Source organism: Chelonoidis abingdonii, chromosome 13 (assembly GCF_003597395.2).
Source record: "Chelonoidis abingdonii isolate Lonesome George chromosome 13, CheloAbing_2.0, whole genome shotgun sequence".
NCBI lineage: Eukaryota > Metazoa > Chordata > Testudines > Testudinidae > Chelonoidis > Chelonoidis abingdonii.
This window is the reverse complement of record NC_133781.1, coordinates 25,788,194-25,805,083: the sequence shown is the minus strand read 5'-3', so window position 1 is coordinate 25,805,083 and position 16,890 is coordinate 25,788,194. Positions and strand designations below refer to the sequence as shown.

General features: G+C 42.5%; 1 protein-coding gene across 1 annotated transcript; it reads right to left on the bottom strand.

Moving 5' to 3' along the window:
- Nucleotides 1–1,893: 1,893 nt before the first annotated feature.
- APOH (apolipoprotein H) lies at nucleotides 1,894–16,584 on the bottom strand. Its single transcript, XM_032776397.1, is given in 8 exon segments — nucleotides 1,894–1,994; nucleotides 3,725–3,922; nucleotides 5,307–5,486; nucleotides 6,482–6,670; nucleotides 7,896–7,972; nucleotides 14,699–14,795; nucleotides 15,598–15,774; nucleotides 16,524–16,584. Coding segments are annotated over 8 exon segments (1,080 nt in total).
- Between the last annotated feature and the right edge of the window lie 306 nt (nucleotides 16,585–16,890).

Genomic DNA, 16,890 nt, shown 5'->3' with positions numbered 1-16,890 from the left:
TTTATATGCCTGAATCATTTCTGTATCTGAAGTTAAGAATATTGACTATGTATCTGTATTTTAACTATGCTAACACTCCAGGTACAATAATAGAAAAGTCAGATAGGGCGGATGGCTCATCAGCAAGAACAAAGGACTGTGAAAAGTTTGGCCTTCCTGTGGACGCTCCATACTGCCACTGACTCATGGACACTGTGATCCTGCAGAGTCAGCTGATCTTGTCACCAGATACTAAAACATTTCCTGGGACTTTTTGTAAATTTCCACTGTAAAGAAAGAGGGGTAAAGTTGGGAAACAAAGGATTTCCACCTTATGTAAATGCTATTTAAGGGTTGGGAGGAAGGCAAACAGCACTCCTCCTCTCCATGGCCCGTCTGCCCAAGATGAAAGACTGCAAAAGGGAAGGCCATGGAGAGTCCAGACTGAGACAGGAATCTAGTCTGGAACTCTGAACCACAGAAACTTTGCAAACTTCCCGCAACAATATCTAGGGTGAGAAATACTATTTGTAACCAATTTCTTTAGTGAAACTAGCTCAGTTTGATTGATTTCATCTGCTTTGTTCTGTTTGTTACCCTTTTTACCACATAAACTCTGCCTTTTGTAGTTAATATAATTTATTTTGTTTATTATTAACCCCAGTTTCTGTAAATACTAACAAGAGGTTGGCGGGTGGGGGGAAACAGACAAGAAGTGTGCACACCTCTCTCAACATTGAGGGAACTGGTGAATTTCATAATATATCTGTGGGTCTGCACTCTAAGGGAGGTGGACATCTGAGTGCTGGAGCAAGTCCCTTATGCTGAGTCTTCCCAGAGCTGATCTGTAGCTGGGTGTGGCCCTGCCTGTGTGTGTTTTAGAGGAGGTTTTAATAGCCTGGCTGAGCAAGACTAGTTAAAGGGGGCCCATGCTGGCAGAACAGGTAGACTCAGTGGTATCTCAGCACATCAGGTGGCTTCCCAAAGGGTCCAACCCATCACAATCTCGTCCCTCAAAAATCAACACAGGTAAAGCTTTGGAGGAGAAAACATTTCTTGGGATTTCCTCAAGTTCCTTATAATCTTATCAGGAACCTGGTTTTTACCTCCCCCTCCCCTCACTGGAGACTGGATCACTGGGCCTGCCCAGAAATATTGAGGATTCTGGGGAAGCTGTGGGAGGATAGAGCTTTCCTGGGTAAAAAGCCCACTTCTTCAGATGCAAATGCTACAATTACCATTCAAAAACACTTTATGAGGACGAGCGGCTCCAGGCCCCAGCACGCCAAGCGCGTGCTTGGGGCGGCAAGCCACTGAGGCGCTCTGCCAGTTGCTGCGAGGGCGGCAGGCAGGCAGCCTTCGGCGGCTTGCTTGCAGAGGGTCTGCTGGTCCCGTGGCTTTGGTGGATCCCCCGCAGGCAAGCCGCCGAAGACAGCCTGCCTGCCGTGCTTGGGGCGGCAAAATCCCTAGAGCCACACCTGTATGAGGAAAGGTACAATATTGTGTGGATACAGTTAAAACTGACTTTGAACAATAAAAAGGAAAGAGCTAGAGGATTTGACTAATGACCAGTTAATATTAAAAGAAATAAGTATGCACTACTGCTTGACTGAAAAATAACTACACTGGTGTATGGCCGGAGATGTGAGAACAAATTACACGTGCATGAAAGAGTGTAAACGCCAAAGGAGAGGAATTGCTTAGGGTGATCTGAAAGGGACTTGCAAATAAGAAGAGGAGGAAAGTGAGCAAAGGAACACATCAGCTATATTATCAGGAGAGAATTTGTAACCAAACATTTTCTCTTAGACTGTGAAATAGACTGGCAATGAGAGTTTACTGTTTGTAGGGGCAGGGAGGCATACACCCCTTGGACCGCCTTTCCACCTTTACAATTTTGTTGTAATAAAACATTTAGTTAACAGAACTACGTTGTTGTTTTGAATTCACTCAGGGATCACATGGTGTCAAGTCTGCTGGATCCGTTTTCCAAATAGATGCAATCATACCAATTTCTGTCAAAAACAAGAAGTTACAAATCTAGGTGAGCTTCTTTAAAATACGTAACAACTGAAATAAGTTACAATCCAGGGCCATACTATGTAGTGAATTTTAGCTGTACTCCATAGGAGCCATAGAAAGATATCTTTCGAGGGCCCATTTCAGCAACAGCTGCATCCATCATCTGATGCTAATGCAAGCCATGCAAAATATGAAAGCAGGCATTTCCACAATGAGCATATGGTAGGGTTCTTCCCCCACCCCCACCCCCGCCACACACACACACACACGCACGCACACGCACGCACATTTTCAAATGAAATGGAGGTTTAAAGAGGGACTTTTTGTGGGGGCAAATTTAATACAAGAATAACAAACACAAAGCACTGCCTCTTGCCAGCAAGCTGCCATATTTCTCTGACTGCTAATAAAGAAGTTCAGTCAGAATCTTTCAAATTATTTCCATTTGAAATATTTTGCATTTGCAGTGCAGCTTCTGCAGCCTCAATTATAGACTCATAGACTCGTAGGTCAGAAAGGACCAATATGATCATCTGATCTGACCTCCTGCACAAAGCAGGCCACAGAACCCTACCCATCCACTTTTATAACAACCCCTAACCCGTGACTGAGTTATTGAAGTCCTCAAAATTGTGGTTTGAAGACCTCAAGCTGCAGAGAATCCACCAGCAAGTGACCCATGCCCCACGCTGCAGAGGAAGGCGAAAAACCTCCAGGGCCCCTGCCAATCCGCCCTGGAGGAAAATTCCTTCCCGACCCCAAATATGGCGATCAGCTAAACCCTGAGCATGTGGGCAAGACTCACCAGCCAGCACCCAGGAAAGAATTCTCTGCAGTAACTCAGATCCCATCCCATCCAACATCCCCTCACAGACCATTGAGCAGACTTATCTGCTGATAATCAAAGATCAATTGCCCAAATTAAACTATCCCATCATATCATCCCCTCCATATACTTATCAAGCTTAGTCTTAAAGCCAGATAAGTCTTTTGCCCCCACTACTTCCCTCGGAAGGCTGTTCCAGAACTTCACTCCCCTAATGGTTAGAAACCTTCGTCTAATTTCAAGTCTAAACTTCCTAATATCCAGTTTGTACCCATTTGTCCTTGTGCCTACATTAATACTAAGTTTAAATAATTCCTCTCCCTCCCTAACGTTAATCCCCCTGATATATTTATACAGAGCAAGCATATCCCCCCGCAGCCTTCTTTTGGCCAGGCTAAACAAGTGCAGTGAAGCCATCAATCACTTTATGAGCCTGATGTCAAAAATTCAAAGCTGGATTACCAGCCTGTGATCCCTCCTCCCCACAATTCCATGCAAATCCTGAATAAATTGGTTCAGCATAATTGACAGCAAGGATGGCATTCTTCCTCAGGAATGAATGCAATGTCCCAGGGTCTCAAAGCCATAAAGATGGTCCATACAATTCTTCTCCATCGAGAGTTTTGACCAGTCGATTCATGAAGTCACAGATTCACTGGCCATGGCCCTGTCAGTTTTTTTGCCACAGAGCACTTCTCTGACACAGAAGATTCTTGCTATGCATGCTTTCCATAGCTGGGACCACTTCTCCCACTGAAACCTTCCACCACCCTTTTTCATGCCAAATGCTTTAGCCCTCAAGTATGGATTCAGGCTAAATGAAACCACCCCCCATATAATCAAGATCTTATCACTCTGCCAAGCTGGACGCTTTTGTGAAGTTACCCTGGTTCATACCTTCAAAACAGGAAGGGACTGTGAGTTGGCCATTTATACACTGAGTGGGTATGGTATAGCCACACTTTTTTCTTTCATTTTTGCAGAAAAAGAAAATAGTTTCAGCATGCTGTATCCCTTCCTTGAGGTCATTCTGAACTTTTATCTTCCAGCCGTTGTATAACACTGTGGCTTTCTTAACTGGTATTTTACATGGTGCTGAAAACACAATTAATTTGTAAATGGTACTTCTGAATAATAAGAGCTCTATTTAAAAATTGAACGGGCTAGGTCTTTTGAAGAAGATACAAAATTAATATTTGGAGGTAGAAGAACACCCTGTGGATCAGGCAGGTCTGTCCGCTTGCCTAGCTAGCTGGAGTACAGACCCTGTGTGGGATATTCGATAGTGGGCTAAGCAGAGGTGAAAAAAGTAAGTTAGCATGTGTACCTGTACACTGTACCATACTGGCAGGGGGCAGCTTCCCCAGGCCAGTGATTTAAAGGCAGCGGCTGGAGCCCCGGGCCCTTTAAATCACTGCCCAAGCTCCAGGGCTTTCAGCTGCTGCTGCAGCTACCACTACCATCGGGCTCCGGCGGTGATTTAAAGGGCCCGGGGCTCCCAGCCACCGCTGGCGCAGCTGGAGCCCTGGGCCCTTTAAATCTTGATTTAAGATTTAAAGGCTCTGCCTCTTCTGGTTGAGGCCCTGCCCGCTTCTGGTTGAGGCCTTGCCCCCTCTGCTCAGGAATCTGGTGTACAGGGAAGTCCTTTATGTTACTTTCACCCCTCTGAAGCACTCGTGGGTGTTTTTGAAAATCCCACGCTCTGACTTATTGCAATATGCTAGTTTAGATGACCACATTCATCAAGTACAAATATTCAAGTGGCTGGTTTCCACAGGTCAGTTGTAGGTGTATCTTTTCTCAGGAATATCCAAATAAATGGCATCTTTGACCCTTTTCATAATTTAAAAGTGTGAATATGTTTCAAATAGTCTAAATATTGATGGAAAACGAATTAAGTGACATAATCACAGAAAATGTTCCTTCTGATCACAGTAAACGGGGGAGACTAGTGGGGCCGGGTCTACACTAGAAAAGATTTGCTGGTGTAATTATATTGGCAAACCCTTCTAGTGCAGGTACAGCTGACACCACCATAAAACATGCTTTTGGTAGTACAGCCTTTACATTGAGGTTTGTGCCGGTATAGAAATGTTTCTTTAAAAAAGGCAGTGGAGGAGGGGGAAGTGCCCCTAAGCAACATTGCAACACCAACAAAGGTTTCTAGCGTAGATCTGACCAATGTACAATGGTTTCATTCAGTTATGAGAAAGATGAGTAAAAGGGAGAATTCAGACCTAGCAGAAATAGTGCATGATCGCTGAAGTCAATTCAGTTGTATCCTCTTACACTAGGTTGGATTTTGAAGCACATATTCATTTCATGTTTTATTACAGACCTCAGTTTGAAATGTTTGTACTTTCTGCTTTGTTTTGAGCTGGGGAACTTTTACAAAGACATCTCTCATGAAGGATATCTACACTTTTAGGACAATACAGGTCAATAGATGGTTTCTAATACAGAGTATATATATTCATACCTTTACAGGTTGGCTTGATGGACCAGCTACCTGTTTTTTCACACCTTGATTCCCTTGGTCCTTCTAGCACATAACGAGGCTGGCAGCCAAAATCGACGCTATCCATATAATGATAGGTTCTGCGAACTTCAAAATTTATAAATCCATTTTCTATCCCTGTTGGATGTGGACATTTTACATCTGTTGTAGAAAAAACAAAGCTGCATCAGTTGTAGAAGTTTAAGACATATTATATACCAGGGGTAGGCAACCTTTCAGAAGTGGTGTGCTGAGTCTTCATTTATTCTCTCTAATTTAAAGTTTCATGTGCCAGTAATACATTTTAACATTTTTAGATGGTCTCTTTCAATAAGTCTATAATACATAACTAAACTATTTTTGCATGTAAAGTAAATAAGGTTTTTAAAATGTTTAAGAAGCTTCATTTAAAATTAAATTAAAACGCAGAGCCCCCCAGACCAGTGGCCAGGACCCAGGCAGTGTGAGTGTCACGGAAAATCAGCTTGTGTGCCACCTTCGGTACGCGTGCCATAGGTTGCCTACCCCATTATATACTGTGGAAAATATGGTAACCTTGAAACTTTCTTTGGTTTCTCTTTCACAGAGGTATACTATGAGAAAAGGTGAAAATGTTAGAAAGAAAAAAATGTTATTTTGTTTAGAAATATTTTCAATATAATCTATGAATCAGATCCTAAAATACTGGAATTTGGCACAGGTCTATTGAAGTCAATGGAGTTATGCTAATGGAGTTACCATCTGCAGTTACTGACTGAGAGTCTAGTCCTGTATTTCTTAAACTGATGAAATACTTCACTGCTACTGCTCAGTTAGTGGAATATGTTCATGGATCAGATTTTGATTTCATACCAGTGGAAGTTGCTCTTGATTTGCATAAACTTATACAGTATCACAGGTTATAGTTACCTTGGAGCAGCATTTCGTTCTATAAAATGTGCCATCTTGAAGTCATTGTCAGTACTCTACTTTCATTCATGATTCTGCCTTTCAGAATAGAATGAATTCTAGTCTATTCAATGTATGAGTTAACAAGTTGGTATCTTTTTAGATAGCCCATTTAAAATATATATTCTTCATGCTATTTCATACATGTTATTCTAAGAAGCTTTTAAAATAATAAAATAATGGAAATTAGTGATAATATATTTACTTACACCTGCATTCTGGTATATCACTCCAGTTCCCATTGGCCATGCAAGTAGCGGTTTCATTTCCAAACAATGCAAAAGATGGTAAGCATTCAAAACGGATAATGTCTTGGAAGACGGACTCATTTCCAGGCATTAGCTTATGGTAAGAAATAACTCCAAATTCAGGAAGTGAGGGAGGAGGACAAGTCACAGCTGGAAAAGGCAGAGCATCATTGTTACACTTATGTTATAAATGTAGTTCAGCGATACTCGGACTCAGAGCCACCAAGAGCAGGTTCGGGCCTCGGTGAAAATTTTTTCAGGTGCCTCGGCAAGGGCGGACCAGCTAAACAGAGCCGAGGAGGCTGGGGAAGCCAGGCCCCCTTCCGGACCACCGGGCCCCAGTAATTTGTACCAGTTTCCCCCACACCTCATCGGCCCTGCTCAGACTGAATCTCGAGCGCGGCAAGTGGCTCTTTAATGTGCCTCCTGCCGCTCTTTGCAGCGCATATTAAAACACTGTGTGATTTAATTATTAACCAGTCTAGGTTATTAACCAATTGTAGTTGATAAAATAATAATACTTGGTCAGTTATTTTCCTGGGAGAATAATATATATATTATACACACACACACAATATTTCCCATCATACTGTTTAAATATGAATATATAGCTCTATAATAAATGAAACAATGAATTCACACTACGGTAGCTCTTTTAGGTAATTTGGCTCCTGAACCACTGAGGTCTGAGTGCCCTGACCTAGCTGTTCCTCAAGGCAGGAGTAACATCGCACAGAACGAGCACCATGCCCGTGATGGAATGGTACATACCATCACAGAGAAATATATTTGCCAAAGCAATAAGGTTAAAAGGCTCAGTGGCATAAGCATTTGTAATTCATGGATTGCTGTAAAATGTTACAGCCTATATAATAATACATAGACCATAACAGCATATTTGTACTTCTCTCAAAATGTTGTATGTCTATGAAGGGCAGATTATGGCAAAACAACACCTACACCAAAGTGGCAGGGTTTCCCTAATATCCTAATTTGAAGCAAAGAAGGTAAGTGACCTACCCAATCCCCAGGGAATCAGCATCATCTCTGCTCCAGTATTAGAATTCAGGAGTTCCAGACTCCCATTCTATTAAACAGATTATTAAACTACTCTTCTCTTACAATTCACACACACACACACACACAAAACACAGATCACACCATTATTTCGCTCCATGTCAAAGATAGAAGGTCTGATTCTGATTTACACTGAGCCCCTTTCCACTGCTCTGGCTCTGCTCAGAAGCCTTGGAGTGGATGTAAATATATTTATGTCCACTTCAAGGGTCTTTACAGGGCCAGAACGATATAAAGAAGTCTTGAATGTAAATAAGAATAAGGCCCAGAGAATTTCTTTTATATATGGGACACATACGTTGGCATTCAGGTAGTTTTCCACTCCACTGTCCATCTGCCATGCACTGGCTAGTGTCTGTTCCATGGAGAATGTATCTGAAGAGAGAGATCCATTTATAAGCAAGCTTTGAGACCATTTACACGTAGCAGAATTGAAATAATCTTTACAAGAGAGACTAGTACTTCTCTAAAAGAGACCTAGCAAGCAGATATGCACTGCACCGGAGGGTCCAAATCCTGGAATCCTTGTCAAGTTCAAACACCCATTGATTTTAATGGGAATTTTGATTAAAACCTGAAAAAATTGGCTCTATACTAAGGCCAGGTCTACACTGCGACTTTAAATCGGTTTAATGGCCGATATACCGATTTAACGCTGTATCCGTTCACACGACGTCGTCATTAATATGCGAGTTAACGGCCCTTAATCGATTTCGGTATTCCTCCCAACAAGAGGATAGCGCTAAATACTCGATAGTGATAAAACTCGGAATTCAGGTCATGTGACGGAAAAAAAAAAAAAAATCGACGTTATTGGCCCAGAGGGCATGCCAGACGTGCAGCAACTGACCCTCTGGACAGCAATCGAACTCGGATGCAGCGGGCAGCGTAAACAGGAAGCCCCGCGAACTTTGAACCATTTCCTGCTTGCCCAGCGGGTAGCTCATGATCAGCACGCTTGGCGATGCCAGTTTGAAATCGAAAAAGAGCCGCCACATAGACCGTAGGAGATACAGGTCTGACTCGGCTGGTATGGTGGAGACAAATCGTTGATCCAGGCTCCGTAACAGAACACGAAATGCCAAAGCGTCTGAATATAAAAACTCCGTAGATACAGCCACGGTAGTTGACAAGTGTAACGGAAGCCAGAGATCCAAGATGGACGTCTCATAAGGGAGGGAGCGGTAGACGGAGGAGTCCACCTATCCCATCAGTCCACAGGCAGTCTCTGAAAAATATTTGCATTCTTGCTGAGCTCCCAATGTCTGTAGGTTCAAATCACAGTGTCCTGGCGTGGTCAGGGAACAGCTCTGCAGTTTATTTCCCCCCACCACCACGCTTTAAAAAAAAAGGAAACGATTGCTGTGCTATGGCATTGTGCCCAATGCCCTCCGCGAAAAAGGCCGCCCAAAGGGTTGTCTGCTGCCTCAACTAAGAGGGTGAGGCTGTAACCCAGCACCAGTCACGGGCAGGTTTTCTCCCATCAGGCACTGGCCTCACACACGAATGGGAACTAGGGATAGCTGTAGAACAGCTACCACAGTGCACTCGCTCCTGAAATCGATAAGGTAGCTTTGGACCATGGACGCAAACAATCGATTTCGGGATCCCACTGTGGACGCGCTAAACCGATTTTATTAGATTTGTTTTGTAATATCGGTTTAAGCTAATTCGAAATAATCGTGCAGTGTAGACGTACCCTAACACTGCAAGTTTCTGAAAGGCATAGTTTCACAATAGGAGAAAACTAATATGAGACCAATGCCTTCCACATTCAATTATATACAGTGTTTGACATATTGGTTTATATAATTGATTAATATGGTGTATACATGCAAGTAAAGAATATTGATTTGTCATTAATACAGTGGATGGTACAATACATGGTTTCTTGGAACCAATGTTCAGTTATCTATGACAAGTGCATTGATTCTGTTTGTATAAAATCAGATACTTCTGGGAAGAATCCATAGTGCATAACTTTACCAGTAGATACCAGTCAGCCCAGTTTAATTCTCATGTACATTCCCTCTAACGTCCTTATCTCCAGACTTCCATGATTGTATTAGTGAAAGTACTTACACTGAGTTTTAATGAAATGCTCATCCTGTTTCTGTCATTTCTATACTACACTGCTGGAAACCAGCAAATTATTGTTAGCAAAATGAGCTCCATCAATTAAATCCCAGTATTATACGGAATGTCAGAGGTGCCTTTATTTATTGCTTGTTATACTGTGTTTCTCAGAGGAGCATTTTGAATGAAACCATTTACACCAGTGCTTAATTTGTAGTGAAAGAGGTGCCGGGGTTCAAGCTGCTGGGGCTCAAGAATTTTTTTCACATTCATAACTGATACAGCAAGCCCAGAGGTGCCGGGGCTATGAACTGCCAAGCCCAGAGGTGCCAGGCCTCAGCCCTGGCACAAATTAAGCACTGATTTATACTTAACAATGAATTCTAGTCTGCGCTTCACAGGTGAAAAATATTTGCTAATGAATTATTCCAGCGGAATGAACAAATGAGGTGAGTCACATGTTTGTCTGACTATTGTCCAAATATCATTATATTTGTAGTCTTAGATGGATACCTTACAAAGAAGTGATACCTTTATGCTGTACTATTGCTATGGTGATACTTTGATGGACACATCTTGTGTATACACACACACACACAAGGCTATGCAGAGCTCCATCCGCCCTGCCTACATTTTAGTTCTCATTTCCTCCTGTGGCCCCCTCTTATAGCATAGATTCTACAGCATCCTCTCAGCTTTCTGCTCTTACATTTCATTCCACACTCAGCTTCATGCCTTTCTCATGGTGCTTCTACATACAGAAGAGCAACTGTCCTAACCACCTCCAAGTCTGTCCCCAAAACTCACTTGTTTCACTTGGATACTCATCTTAGCCCTCGTCTACACTACGAGTTTAGGTCGAATTTAGCAGTGTTAGATCGATTTAACCCTGAACCTGTCCACACGATGAAGCCATTTTTGTCGACTTAAAGGGCTCTTAAAATCGATTCTGTACTTCTCCCCCACAGGGAGAGGGAGGGACCCCTGCTGGGTCGAATTTGGGGTAATGTGGACGCAATTTGATGGTATTGGCCTCCAGGAGCTATCCGAAAGTGCTCCATTGTGTTCAATACTATTCTCCTCTCTGTCTCTCTCCCTCAATTCCTTCTGATACTTTTAGGCTTTAAGCTGTTCAGGGAAGGCTCTCTTATTTCCATGTGGGGTTTTTTCAATGTCAAGTATACTGTAATGGGGGCCATCACCCCGAAATCACCTTGGTGACTTGGTGCAGTGCTGCCATTGTGTCTCTGCCTCAGTTTCCCTGAGTGAGGGTTTTAATAAGTCCAGTGAGGCTTATATATTGAACAGCACTCCTTCAGAGGTCTATTTATTCAACCCCAAAGGCAGAACATCACATAAATAGGCCTTCCCCTCACTATGTGTAGCAGGACAGGGAGGAGGCTGAGTCAACCTTCGTCTGTCAATGCTAATTATGTCCAAGGTTCCTTACCTGTGAGGCCTTCATGACCCAGAACCCTTTTCTGGAGTCAGGGCTCTCTTGTCATTAGCTGTGAGAGGGTCTCTCCTATTTCATCAAAGTTCCCACAGAGGCTGACCCTCCCCAGGACAACATAAAATTCTTCGTTTCCCAGGGCTTTTGTTGTTGTCCAGTGACTTTCAAGGTAGCCAGGTTTCTCTGAGATTTATCATTCACGGTCCCTTCTTGTCACAAACACTCCCACCCAGGAGCATTTTTCCTTGGTTTTCTTTGCTGGTGACCCCCTATCCCCAGCTTCCCCCAAGAAGCCTTCTCCATAGATGTGTTCTCCTACTTTCTGGGAACGGTTCCTCTCCGCAGGAGCCTCTGTTCCCCTAGCTAGCCCCCACCAGGCATAGCTTCTTTCATCACACCAGAGTGCTTCCCTCTGGTGTAATTAACTGCCTCCCAGAGCCTCTCAGAGGTCAGCACAACCCCTGACCCCTTCAGGGGGCAAGCTGCCCTCTGACATACACCCTAAGGTGCTATGCAAATAATAAAAACATTGGATACAAAGTGCGCTGATGACATAATAATGCAGCTCACACTGAACAGCCTATTTTGTGTGCTGTTTATTTAAGGCCATACATTCAGCAGGCCTCCTTAGCTGAATCCACAAAAATATTGAGTGAACCCTCTGCATAGTCACAACATATAATTACATATATAAACAGGTTGCTTGACGGATGACTGCTCATCTGCATATTGAAACAGTGGTTAGGTATATTTTGATAGGATATTTCTTTTAAACATTGTCTACCTACGATTGTTTTCACCCACGTGATTTGTTTCTACAGATTTCTTCCCAGTTTTAATGTCACCGGACAGCACTTCAAAACAAGGGAACAGCTCTAGCTGGAACATCCCTTTATGTATCGCTGGTTCCACCAACGTGCTGTTATCAAACATCTGTCTCTGTATTTTCCTTAGCCAATTCCTTTGACTTTATTCTAATCTCCAAAACTGGCAGCACTTTTTCAAACCAGCCATCACTGGGTAAAAGTGTATTGCACTGCTGCATAAGGAGACCAAACTAGGGTTAACCTCAAGTTTTCATTCACTGCGCAGGGACAGACATAGAACTAATATTTTCAGCCCCAAGAGCCTAAATTTTTATGGAGCTGTCTCTGATGCAGAAGTTCATCTCATGCTGTACAAAGGAGATTTACAAAGGGGGGAGTAGGTGGCACAGAATTTTTTATTTTGCATAAAATCAGCCCTGCTATTTGGACTGGTTCCATTTCCGAGAGTCATTCTCTTGGGAGTAGCAAAATCCCCCACTAAGCTATGGCTAAGTTAAACAGGGTGAGAGAGAGAGAGACCTGTCCTCTACACCAATTCTTGAATATCTGGGGCTCCTGACAAGTGAAGAATTTTTAAAAACAGTTGTTTAGCAGCTCCAGCAGCTCTAACACAGCCATTTCCATATGACCTTGTTTCCCATATTCTCAGTCTGAGTGATGCTGTCTGGAGATCACCTTGTTGATTTGAACCGAATATTGTACTAACATGGAGACTGAAATCTGTCCTATTTCTTTGTCAGCTCAGTTCCTGGGGTCTCAATGTCTGCTCTAGCTGTCATCCCCCTAATTGTATCTTCCCCAGTTTCACTAAGGGCCAAATCCTAATTCCATTGAAAATTCAGGGGAATTTCAGCATTGACTAACAGGACCGAGATTTGTTCCTAATGATCCAGTCCAACATCCACTGAAGTCCATGGGCAGACTCAGTGGGAGTAAGTGTGCCCTGAGTGATTATGTACATCATTCTGTGTTGTTCTGGTGGAAACATCAATCATTTGGAGATATTTTTCCCATTATTCTCAATCTTTTCATTGATTTTCTCAGTTTTCCAAGTCTATTGTATCTTTCTTATTAATTTGGGGCTCACAATTTTCTTGTTTTAATTTTTCAATCTAGCCTGCAGTTTCACTGGATTTCTCTTATATTTGTGCATTTTAAATTGAGCTATTTATCCTTCTGTAGCAGAGTGACCACCCACTACAGCCTGGAAGAGGTTGGAAAAGCCCTGCAGAGGGCAAAGTAAAACACTGGCTGATTAGGGGAAGTGGCTGCAGCTGGAGCCATGCCCCAAACTGAGCAACAGGGCCTTGTAAGAAGGCCAGGGAAGCCAGCTGAAAGGAGTCTCTCTTGCTTGCTCTAGAGGGAGAAGGGTCTGGTTGTAGGAAGCTAGAGACAAAGTATCTGAATGGAGCAGGGCTGGGGACAAGCTGTGGAGCTCCAGCCTGGAAAGCCCCAGGCTGTGGCCTAGCATTGGGCTAAAAGGTACTGGGGGTTGCAGAGGGCAGCCTAGGGGTAGGACAAGGCAGAAGGTCCAAACCCTCCTTGCCAGTGATGAGTAGCCTGATACTGCAGTCTGCCCCAGGGTGTGGGGGCTAGACAATGACTGATAGTAGCCATATACTCAGGCAAGGTGGGGGTTTCCCAGGGAGGGGAGACCCTGAGAGAAAGGGAATTACTGCTTGGGAGAAAGGGAGCAGCACCCCCGGTAAAAGAGCACTGGGTTCAGGGAGAGACACGGGGAGGGCTAGAGGACAGGCGGATCACTGGCCTGCGGAGAGCGCTCTGGAGCTGGAATAAGCTAATTCCTATAAGTCACCAGCAGGAGGTGCTGCAGGGGTGAGTCTGCTTGTCTACACCTTCCCATGAGTAGAGGTCCCTCTAAGTGCGCTGATTGTCAGGACGAGTTGGGGACACTCCAAGGAACGGATGATGACTGCTTTGGGGCCTAAGAGTTTTTTCAATAATGGAGACCACAGTTCTCAGTATCTTCCTTATAACTTTAAAACAGGCTTTAATCTTCCTTTGCCTTAAATCCAGGCAGCAAATTTAGCCTGATCATCTTATACAGCATGCAAGGTTGAATTATTCTCTGTCACATAATTCCTCTATGTTACCCAAACTTGGAGACAAGAAGAAAGCTGGATAAGATGGATGTCTATGGGAACCAATATTGGGGATTTTGAGAATAAAGCCAAGTCACTGTTTCTAGAAATATTTTATATGTAAAGTGCAACAGTTTCCTGGGTTTGTTCTTAAAGGTATGTTCATTTTATTTATGTACACCTTTACCCTGATAACGCTGTCCTCGGGAGCCAAAAAATCTTACTGTGTTGTAGGTGAAACCGTGTTATATCAGACTTGCTTTTATCTCCTGGAGCGTGCAGCCCTCACCCCACCCCCACCCCCATGCGCTGCTTTACTGCAGATCCAAATTTGTGTTACATCAGGTGGCATTATATCGGGGTAGAGGTGTATTTTAAATAGTACCACATTTCATAACAAAATAACTCTGTAAATATCAACAATGGGTGTTTAACAATTTCCTCTGAAATCTCTGCCAGTGGCTACCTAATTACCTGAATCACTGGCCCAATACAGTATAGCAATTCCTATGTTCAATCATAAAATATGAAATGGATCATTTTTATTTCTGTAGCTTTTCTAAATTAATAAAACCAGAGGATCTAGTTTATTACCTTACAATGCTGAAGTTATTTTTAATAGCATGGTGATGTGAGAACTTACCCTGGTTCACATGAAAAGTGTATCAAACTTTGATAGTTCAGGTCTATAACATAAACTATTCCATTTCTCATGGCTTCAGGATAGGGACACTTCTTTGCTGTTTAAAGATGAGAGGATATTTCATGATTTATAAAATAAAGCAGTCACAGTATTTAGATCATTTACTGACTAGTGTCATTCAAGTTTCTTCACTTCTTTGTACACACTTTCACCACTCTATACATTTTATGTTTGAAATCAAAACTCACTTAAGATAGTTGCAAAGTTCTTAGTGATTACATTAGCTTGCCAATTGATTAAGGGCTATGCAAAGCATGTGCTTGAAGTCAATAAAGATTAAAGTTGTCAGGGACTGACCCTGCTTCCGTTTAGGTATGATGGAATTTTGTAAACAAAAATATACTTCTGTAGATGTCATTTAAAGTCAAAATTATCTATTTATTTTATTCACAGTTAAAACAATAGAATAAACAAACCTTTGAATTTTAAGGATGAAACAGCTGAGTTAAAATTTTAGTTATAAACATCATACATAGTTACAATTTTCAAGGTATATAGAACACCTCTATAGAAAATTTCAATTTAACCATCTTTTTGTTTGGATTAAGGGAATCAACAACAAGAAAAAACAAAAGTAAAGCTCCCAGTAGTGAGTGAAGTGTGCAACTCCTAGCTAGCAGCAGGAACCTTGATAGTAAAAGGGCTGCTTACTTTACAGTTTAAGAACTCAACTTTGAGCTCAGTTCTTAGAATATAAAGGCAAGAACACAGAAAAAGAAGGCACCACAGCTTCATAGCTAGATATCACATAACCATTAAAAAAAAAAGCTTGTGTCAAACCAATTCACAGTCTATCAGCAGAATATAACATCTAGGAATGGTATTTATGAGTTACTTACGTATACATCTCATTCTATTGGTAGGCCATTTACCAGACAGAGGGCAAATATACTTTCTTGAGCCACTCTGATGGCTATAACCAGGATCACAAGTATATGTAATTTCTTCACCTACTTCATATACTCTCTTGTCTACATTAACTGTAGCAAATGGCACTTCAGGGGGCTTATGGCAAACTGGAAGAAAGGAAGCACTTTCAGTAAAAGATTTTAGTTGTACTGCGCAGAGGATTTTTGTTTGTATGATTCAGAAGACTCAAGCACAGAGGTCTTATATTCAACTCAAAGGCATTTCTCCAATTGTCTGTCTGTAACTGTGCATAGATCAAAAAACCACTTGATGGCACCCAGTGACAACATTCAAAATAACACCACCCCCATCTCAGCTCTGCTGATCCTCCTAATATAGTTTAAAAATGACAACACCCTGAATGATTTATCTCCCAGAGGAAAGGGGAATAGAGGTACACACCAAATCCCTGGAAAGAGAAAGAATCGGGGACAATGGTATTGAGGAGGGGGAGATAGGAGATATACAGAGCTCCTGGCATGTTGTGGGGAGAATAGAATATCCTGTATGGGGTGGAGAGATGCTATGGGGACACGGAGGTGGGGAGTGGGAAGGTTGCAGGGAGTCCCTGAAATAGAGGGTGATAGTAGGATGGCACACAGGAAGCTGGGCAGTGGGGGGGAACAGAGAAATACAAGGAGCCCCTGGTATGTGCAATGCCATGCACTCAGCCTACAGAAACAGTACAGGATGATAGTTTTCAAGAAAAATTCTAATAATTTGGCCAGACTTTTCCAACTGCTTGATAACCCCCAGAGATTCTGCACAGCCCCCATCACCACCAAGGTGCTCCCATCCTCATTGTCTACTTACAATAAGGAATATTATTTGCTATGCAAAAGTCAAAGACACTTACCACGTCCTGCAAAAGCACAGTGTGCTAGAGTAACAATCCACAAGAACAGGACAGTGGGCATTGCTGCTAGTTCACAAGCCTCCAAAATGACTCTAAACTAACCATTTCTTCTCTTAAAATAAGCAGACAGACACATGAGGCTAGTTAAATATTAACTCTTCATTTTTATACTGATCTAGTAAATAGAAGATAAAAGATTGCCAGTAATATAGGCAGAAATGTTCCTGTTCCAGGAATTCAGATAGCCATCAATTCTGCAGGTCATTCATCTCTGCCTGATGGTTCCCCTGGATCATGTCCTCTTGAATTCTTTTTTCTTCAAAGAAACTAGGCACCAGCTAAGGGCTGGTCTACACTGGCGAGGGAG